This window comes from Amblyraja radiata, unplaced genomic scaffold (assembly GCF_010909765.2).
Source record: "Amblyraja radiata isolate CabotCenter1 unplaced genomic scaffold, sAmbRad1.1.pri scaffold_659_ctg1, whole genome shotgun sequence".
NCBI classification, from domain to species: domain Eukaryota; kingdom Metazoa; phylum Chordata; class Chondrichthyes; order Rajiformes; family Rajidae; genus Amblyraja; species Amblyraja radiata.
The window spans coordinates 48,450-57,254 of record NW_022630686.1 but is presented as its reverse complement, the minus strand read 5'-3'; the positions used below and the strand labels follow the sequence as shown (position 1 = coordinate 57,254).

Here is an 8,805-nt window from a genome sequence, read left to right as displayed (position 1 = left end):
TGCATTATATTGTTTACAGTGTATAATGTTTATCTATTCTATTGTGTTGTTGCAAGTAAACATTTTATTGACAATAAAACTCTCTTAGTTCTTGAGCTGAAGTTTTTTATTCCCCTCCCCCCTCGCCCCGCTCTTTTTTCGAACACAAAATGGCGGCCGGCTTGAGCGACAGCCCCGCTGGCAAATGGGCTTCGAGCGGGGCCGCACATGGAACCCGCCCCCTACGGCCGGGGGCGGGACTTGGGGGGGCAGAGCCGCGACCCGATTGGCCGGTCCCCTGGCGGGGGAAGGACGCCGGGCGGTGATTGGCCGAGGCGGCCGTCAATCACCCGAAGCCACGCCCCCTTTCCCCCTGCCGCCCGGACGGACGTTGACACCGGCGCCATTTTGTGCAGAGACGGTCGGCATCGTCGTCGCTTCAAGATAGAGTCGAAACCCGCGCTTAAACCCGGTTAGCTGAGGTAAACAAAGTAGAGGGGAGTGAATAGGAGAGAGCGGCCGAAAAAAGGGGGGGAAAAGATGAAGATTTTTGTAGGGAACATCCCGACCGAGGGCACGGTGGAGGAGCTGCGGACGCTGTTCGAGTACTACGGCACGGTGAGGGAGTGCGACATCATCCGCCACTACGGCTTCGTCCACATGGACAGCCCCGAGGAGGCGGCGCAGGCCATCGCCGCCCTCAACCAGTACGAGCTGCACGGGCAGAAGCTGAACGTGGCCGAGTCGCGGCCCCGGCCCTCGGCCTCCGCCACCGCCATGGCCGTCACCAAGGTGTACGTGGGCAGCCTGGCGCCCAGCTGCAGCAACCAGGAGCTGAGGGCCAAGTTCGAGGAGTACGGCCGGGTGGTCGAGTGCGACATCGTCAAAGGTACAGTCTCCGAGCCCAGGGCTACTTCACTATAACAATAATCAACTTTCTTTCCGACTCAAGGGACAACATTATATAAAAACGCCACAAAATACATGTAATACATGTAAAAACACCATGTAATACATATAACAACACCATGTAATACATATAACAACACACAGTCTTCATCAGTCTCACTATAACAATAATCAACTTTCTTTCCGACTCCAGGGACAACATTATATAAAAACGCCACAATATACATATAATACATGTAAAAACACCATGTAATACATATAACAACACCAAGGTACAGTCTTCATCAGTCTCAGAGCCCAGGGCCACTTCACTATAACAATAATCAACTTTCTTTCCGACTCAAGGGACAACATTATATAAAAACGCCACAAAATACATGTAATACATGTAAAAACACCATGTAATACATATAATACGTGTAAAACACCATGTAATACATATAACAACACCAAGGTACAGTCTTCATCAGTCTCACTATAACAATAATCAACTTTCTTTCCGACTCAAGGGACCACATTATATAAAAACGCCACAAAATACATGTAATACATGTAAAAACACCATGTAATACATATAACAACACCAAGGTACAGTCTTCATCAGTCTCAGAGCCCAGGGCCACTTCACTATAACAATAATCAACTTTATTTCCGACTCAAGGGACAACATTATATAAAAACGCCACAATATACATATAATACATGTAAAAACACCATGTAATACATATAACAACACCCAGGTACAGTCTTCATCAGTCTCACTATAACAATAATCAAGTTTCTTTCCGACTCAAGGGACGACAACATATAAAAACGCCACAAAATACATGTAACACATGTAAAAACACCATGTAATACATATAACAACATCAAGGTTCGGTCTCAGAGCCCAGGCCCACTTCACTATAACAATAATCAACTTTCTTTCCGACTCAAGGTCCACACAATATCACATAACATTTAAAAAAAAACACCATTTACTACATATAAAAACGCCATAAAATACATATAATATAAAAAAACACCATATACTACATATAAAAACACCACAAGATACATATAATACATGTAAAAACACCATATAATACATATAACAACACCAAGGTACAGTCTTCATCAGTCATCGAGCCCAGGGCCACTTCATTATAACAATAATTCACTTTATTTCCGACTCAAGGTCCACACAAGGGACAACATTATATAAAAATACATTGCATATAAAAATACCACAAAATACATGTAAAACACCATATAATACATATAAAACACCATATAATACATATAAAACACCATATAATACATATAAAAACACCATATAATACATATAAAACACCATATAATACATATAAAACACCATATAATACATATAAAACACCATATAATACATATAAAACACCATATAATACATATAAAACACCATATAGTCAAGTCACTTGACTTGATTATATAATACATATAAAAACACCATATATACATATAAGAACACCAAGGTACAGTCTTCATCAGTCACCGAGCCCAGGGCCACTTCACTATAACAATAATCAACTTTCTTTCAAGGGACATTACATAAAAATACATTGCATATATAAACACCACAAAATACATATAAAAACACCATATAATACATATAAAAACACCATATAATAATATAAAAACACCATATTAAACGTAAAAACACCATAAAATACATATAATATAAAAAAACACCATCAAATATATATAATACATATAAAAACACCATAATAATATTAATAATGTACTTTATTTCGGACTCAAGGTCCTGCCAAGGGACAACATTACATAAAACATGCATATATAAGCATCGCTCAGCACTATGATGGCGATGGAGTCGAGATGGAGACGCTTTTGGAGTGCATCATAAATGATATATAAAAAAACCAATATGATTTAAAATCCAGAATAAAAAGAAAAGATCAGTGTTCTACAACGAGACAGTGACACCAGTGCCTCCACAACTGGGATTCGTAGCATGTAGTGCTAAACCTTACGTTTGACAAAGCCACAATAATTACATTTTTAGTCATTTATCCTGAATTTATACATGTGAATTTATACATATGATTTTGTAGGATAGCTTCTAACGTACTGACTCCTGCAGCCACAAACATGTTACTAGCACTACAATATCTAGGTTTCCTTAGCAGTGTTCTCATGGCATCATTATATGCCACCTTTAGTCTCTGCAACCTTGTCTTTCCGTAGTTTGAACACAGGTGCGCAGTATAGAGTGGTGTGCAATATGCTCAAAACAGCAACATCTTCACCACATCTGTACACGCTCCAAACTTGCGCAAGAGAATATTCGCCTGTACATACAACATACGCTGTTGCCTATAAATATCCTCATCATCTGTCACTGACACAATGTTTATATAAATACATATAGTGTGTGTGTATAATTGTCTGTGTGTAAGTGTAAAGTGTAAAACTACATGTCTATGTAGTTCAGAACTTATTTGATTTTAAAAAAAAATTCAAAATATACTTTATTCAAGAAATAAATATATACAATACATGATCCTTACAAAACCACCCGACATTCCCTAAGGCTACACATACATTCAATACTGCTTACACAAATTTATCCACCACCCTTGCCACTCATGTGGCCCACTGGCGTGGGATCCCCTCCCTTATTTTCAGGGCGTCTCCACCATCCCCGTGTCCAGCAGCGGAATGACCCTAGACTGTGGTTCCCCACCGAGCCTTGGCGTTGGCTGCACCAAACTTTGATGGTTGTAGTGTTTAGTGCAAGGTAAACTCCAATCGACCGAGGGTGTCCAATGAGGTAGATATAGTACCTCAGGACTGCTCTCTAGACCACACCGACCAACATGCCCCAACTTAGTGTGTAGCAAGAAATACAATCGGCAAAATTATTTGGGAGGACAGTGAAACTAGGGTGGGGGAGAGATGGAGAGAGAGAGAAAGTAAGGGTTACTTAAAGTTGGAGAAATCAATATTCATGCCACTGGGGTGTGTAAGCTGCCCAAGCGAAATATGAGAAGCTGTTCCTCCAATTTGCGTTGGGCCTCACTCTGACAATGGAGGAGGCCCGGGACCGAAAGGTCAGTGTGGGTAGGCGGTGTTGAAGCGTTTGGCAACCAGGAGACCGCGTAGGCCTGGATGGACTGAGCGTAGGTGGACGAGCCAATATATAGGAGTCCACATCTGGAATAGTAGATCTGGAGATAGAGGGCTTTATGACGTCATGGTGGCCTCCGTTGCTTGTCCAAACCCCACTCCTCCCTGAGGGAGATAGTCGTAGAGCCCTAGACTTGTACGGCGCGGACACAGGCCCTTCGGCCCATCCCATCTGTACCGATCAAGTTGCCCTGTCAAATTTAATCTCACCCGTTCACGTTTGGCCCATAGCCCTCTGAACTTTTCCTATCCATGTACCTGTCCAAATGTCCATTAATACCTTGTTTTCTCCAGAGATGCTGCCTGACTCACTGAGTTACTCCAGCCTTTTGTGTCGACCCCCTCCGACAGCTCAATCCATATACCCACCATGCTCTGTGGGAGAAGACATTGTCCCCTGGGTTCCAATAAAAATTTGAAGAAACAATTAACTCCAGTTTGAAGAAGGGTTCCAACCCACCCATCCGTGTTATCCAGTAATGTTGCCTGACCCGCTGGGTTACTCTGGTACTTTGTATCTTTATTTGTAAACAGGGAGCTGCAGCTGCTGGACACTGCGGGTCAGGCAGCGTCTCTGGAGAACGTGCATAGAAGAGTTTGGACCCTTCTTCAGACCTATCCAGGTTCGACCTTGACTACGAGTGCTGTCCGTACGGAGTTTGCACATTCTCCCTGTGACTCTGGGTTTTCTCTGGGTGTTCTGGTTTCCTCCCACACGTACAGGTTTGTAGGTTAATTGGCTTCTGTAAATTGTCCTTGGTGTGTAGGATAGTGTTAGTGTACGGGTGATCGTTGGTCGACACAGACTCGGTGGGCCGAATGGCCTGTTTCCACGCTCTATATCTAAAGTCTTAAGGTCTAAAAATGCTGCCTACCCGCCATAACTCCAGACCTTTGTCTTTTTTTTGTCAACCAGCACTGCTATTCCTTGTTTATTAACAGATTGAGGTATGCAGTCAAGGGAATATGCCAGGTCCAGTTTGTAGGTTCCCATTTATTCAATTAAGCATATGTTGGATTTGAATTATTCCCCTGTCTCAATTATCCCCTTGGAAACAGGTGGTGAGCCATTGAATTTATCAAATAAACCTATTCCCATGGCATTGTTAAACAATGTGATCATAAATAGAAGGTGTTGATGTGCTTCTTGGCATGGGGTTGGTGTATTTGGGAGGTGTTTCCATGTCTGTTATCCTTTTGTTTGTTAATGGGAGATTAGTTTATAGTGTACGACATACAGCGTGGAAAACAGGCTCTTTGGCCCACCGAGCCAGTGCTGACCGGCGATCCCCGCACGCTTGCACTATCCTACGCACTCTTGGGGGCAATTTACAACGATACCAAGCCATTTAACCTACAAGCTTGTACATCTTTGGAGTGTGGGAGGAAACCGGCGATCCCGGAGAAAACCCGTGCAGGTCACGGGGAGAAGGTACAAATTCCGCACCGACAGTCAGGATGGAACCCATGTCTCTGACGCTGTGAGGCAGCAACTCTACCGCTGAGACACCACGCCGCCAAGTGTTGCAGGTTTGAAAAGGGTGATCATAAACAAACGCAGTACAGAACCCGCCCATCAAATATCCGTCCCGACCATCGATCGCCCATTTCTATTAATCCGACGTTAAACATGTTCTATTCTCTCCACATTCTCATACACCCTTTTCCCACCTCCCAGATTTGACCACTCGCCAGTAGACCAGAGGCAATTTGCAGCTGTCAATTAGCATACTTGTTTTTTGGACGGGAAGAATTTGGAACACCTGGAGACACCCACCCGGTCATGGAGAACGTGCAAACTCTACTCCACCTGAGGTCAGGATTGAACCCGGGTCTCTGGCACTGGGAAGCAGCGGCTCCAATAGCTGCACTCCCCCAACAACCGTAGAACGTAAATGGTGCACAGTGTGTGGCTGTTTGGGATGAACTAGTGGATGGGATTGTTCTTGGTTTACTACACTTAGTTACAGCATGGAAACCCACGCCCTTCCTCCCACCGAGTCGCCGACCATCGATCAACCGTCCACACTAGTTCTATGTTGTCCCACTTTCTCATCCACTCCCTACACACTAGGGGCCATTTGCAGAGACTCAATTAACCTACACACCTGCACGTCTTTGGGATGTGGGAGGAAACCGGAGCACCCGGAGGAAACCCACGCAGTTACAGGGATAGTGTGCAAACTCCACACAGACAGCACCCGATGATGGTATTGAACCCGGGTCTCTGGCACTGTGAGGCAGCAGCTTTTCTCCCGGTGCTCCAGTTTCCTTCCGTGCTCCAATGATGTGTGGGTGTGTAGTTTAATTGGCTTCGGTAAAGTTGTAAATTGTCCCTAGTGTGTAGGCTAGTTCTAATGTACGGGGTTTTACTGCTGGTCGGTGCGGACTCGGTGGGCCGACGGGCCTGTTTCCGCGCTGTTTCTCTAATATCTAAAGTCAGTGCGTTGTGCTCCTCCCTGCGAGCCCGCTGTTATCTGTGCAGTGACGGGGCGCAAGTATCGCTTTGCCCGACGTGAAGTGTGATTTCCTGCTCCCCGTGTTTTTCAGATTATGCCTTTGTCCACATGGAGAAAGAGGAAGATGCGATCAAAGCCATTGGCAGTCTAGATGGCCAAGACTTCCTGGGGAACAAGCTGAGGGTGCAGCTGTCGAGGTCGACCTATGGCAAGTCTGGGGGGCAGCGGGAGGTGTGCCAGCGCTGTGGGAGGCAGGGCCACCAGGCCCGAGATTGCCACTCTCTCCGCCTCAACCAGTATAACCAGTACCAGCTGGCATCCCAATACTACCCGTCCTACTACTCGTACTACGACTATGACTACAGCCACGGCTCCTACTACGACTACTACGAGGATTACCAGGCGGCCACCGCAGCTGCCGGCTACACCACGGTCGACTACACCAGAGAGAGGAGCCCCAACCGCCTGGCCATCACCACGGCGGCGGCAGCTGCAGTCTCGGCAGCCGCCGCCACCAATAGCTGCACCCAGCTGTACGAGCGCACCCGCCTTTCCCCCCTCACCGTGCCAAAGTACCAGGCCGAGAAGTACATGGACGATAGCATCAGTAGGTACGTATCGGTAGCTCGCAAGCCGGTGGGAGCGGTGGGGCACGCCTGCCTCACCGCCCAAGTGGGGACGGCAGAGAGCGTGGCCGCCGCCGCCGCGGCCAACAACGTCGCCTGCGTCACCGGCGCCACCTGGAGCATGGTGCCGCCCGTCGACGAATCTACCCTTGGCACCGCCCAGATCTCGGAGCAGTAGTGTCCGGCATCACGCCGAATCCACAGTAAGTAACGTGTATCATGCGCTGGCCTGAGGTGTGTGGTGGGGGGGGGGTCGCTGGGTAATGGGGAAATCCTACCTCAATGGAGCAGGATATTGCTGGGTTAAAGCTAAAGGACAGAACAGGATTGTTCCTACCTTATTGGAGCGGGGTGTGAGGTGGTCGCTGGTTAAAAGCTAATAGACGGAACAGGATTGTTCCCACCTTATTGGAGCGGGGTGTGGGGTGGTCGCTGGGTAAAAGCTAATAGACGGAATAGGCATCTTCCTATCAGCAAAGCGAGGTGTAGGGGATCACTTGGTAAAAACTAAAAGCTAAACTTTTTTGGCGCCCATTATGTGGTTACGATTGCGTAACTTGGTTATGCAAGCAAAGGATTTCACAAGCATTCATTCAATCAAAAGACGGAACGGGCTTGTTACTACCCCTGAGGAGCGGGGTGTGGGGAGATCGCTAGGTAAAAGCTAAAAGGTGGAACAGGCATCTTCCTATCTCAGTGAAACTGGATGTAGGGAAGCGCTGGGTAAAATTTAAAAGACAAACGGGCTTGTTCCTATCTCAGCTGGGCTTGAAGATGGGGGCAGGTGCCCTTTTTTTAATACACACCTTGAGAATGTGTGGGAAAGAGGCCCTGTTTTTGCTTGGATTTGGATGAATGTGGCTAGGCAAGGTTTTTGTTTGCCTGGAACCGTGTGACTGTGTGTCCTTGGCTCGTAGTTGTACAACACTAGGGTGATGCGTGGGGGGGCCTTTGGGCAGAGGACGTCTTACTCAGCTGACGGAGGTCTCGTTGGCATTCCACCCTCCTGCAATTTGCAGCCATTAATGACGATCCCGGGCCTCTGGCCTATTGTAGCAGTCAACGTGTAGTCAACTAGCCCCGCTATACAACTGGGTGTTATACAAAGGGGGAGCTCCCATCCACGCCCCAAAGCGTCAGACAACTTTGGGGTATGAAAGTCATAAGGAGGTTTACTATGATGCCAAAGGAAGAGTCCTCGCCTATTGAGGGGAAAATAAGCCAAACACGATGCTTAATGTCTGTGCCAAACATGATGCCAAGATAAACCATCCTCACCTATCTACAAATAATCCCTCCGTTCCCTGCACAATCCATGTGCCTCCCTAAAAGCCTCGCGCAAGCTTTGGTAAATGATGTTGTTTGCAGTACGAAGGACACTTTGTGCAGAGACACCACTGGTCATTACACCCACACTCCAGATCCGCTTTACTGCAATAATTCCACTTCTTGGCTGCAGGCAGCATTCTGTAAAAACGGCTCAAATGGAGTTGGGCTCATTGCTAATCTTTAAATCCCTAAGTGTATCCTCTTTCTGCCTTTGTTAGGGTCCCCAGATTCCACTGCCGTGTGTTCTGGGTTAATATAAATGAACCCCATTAATCCTTTAGTTTAGAGATGCAGCGCGGAAGCGTGCCCTTTGGCCCACCGCGTCCGTGCCAACCAGC

The 8,805-nt window shown here is 46.6% G+C and overlaps 2 protein-coding genes across 2 annotated transcripts in view; one reads left to right on the top strand and one right to left on the bottom strand.

Annotated features, from left to right (window-relative positions):
* The first annotated feature begins 356 nt into the window (after positions 1–356).
* Positions 357–7,547, top strand: LOC116970223 (RNA-binding protein 4-like). The gene is made up of 2 exons (XM_033016915.1): positions 357–868; positions 6,604–7,547. Exons 1-2 carry the CDS (start codon positions 520–522, stop codon positions 7,314–7,316), a joined length of 1,062 nt encoding a protein of 353 aa, XP_032872806.1. The 5' UTR covers positions 357–519; the 3' UTR covers positions 7,317–7,547.
* A 689-nt stretch (positions 7,548–8,236) lies between these two features.
* Positions 8,237–8,805, bottom strand: part of LOC116970226 (mitogen-activated protein kinase kinase kinase 11-like) — a 4,794-nt gene continuing 4,225 nt past the window's right edge. Inside the window, exon 3 of the mRNA XM_033016918.1 lies at positions 8,237–8,340. Within this exon, the coding sequence (XP_032872809.1) occupies positions 8,237–8,340 (104 nt within the window). The remainder of the gene's footprint in view (positions 8,341–8,805) is intronic.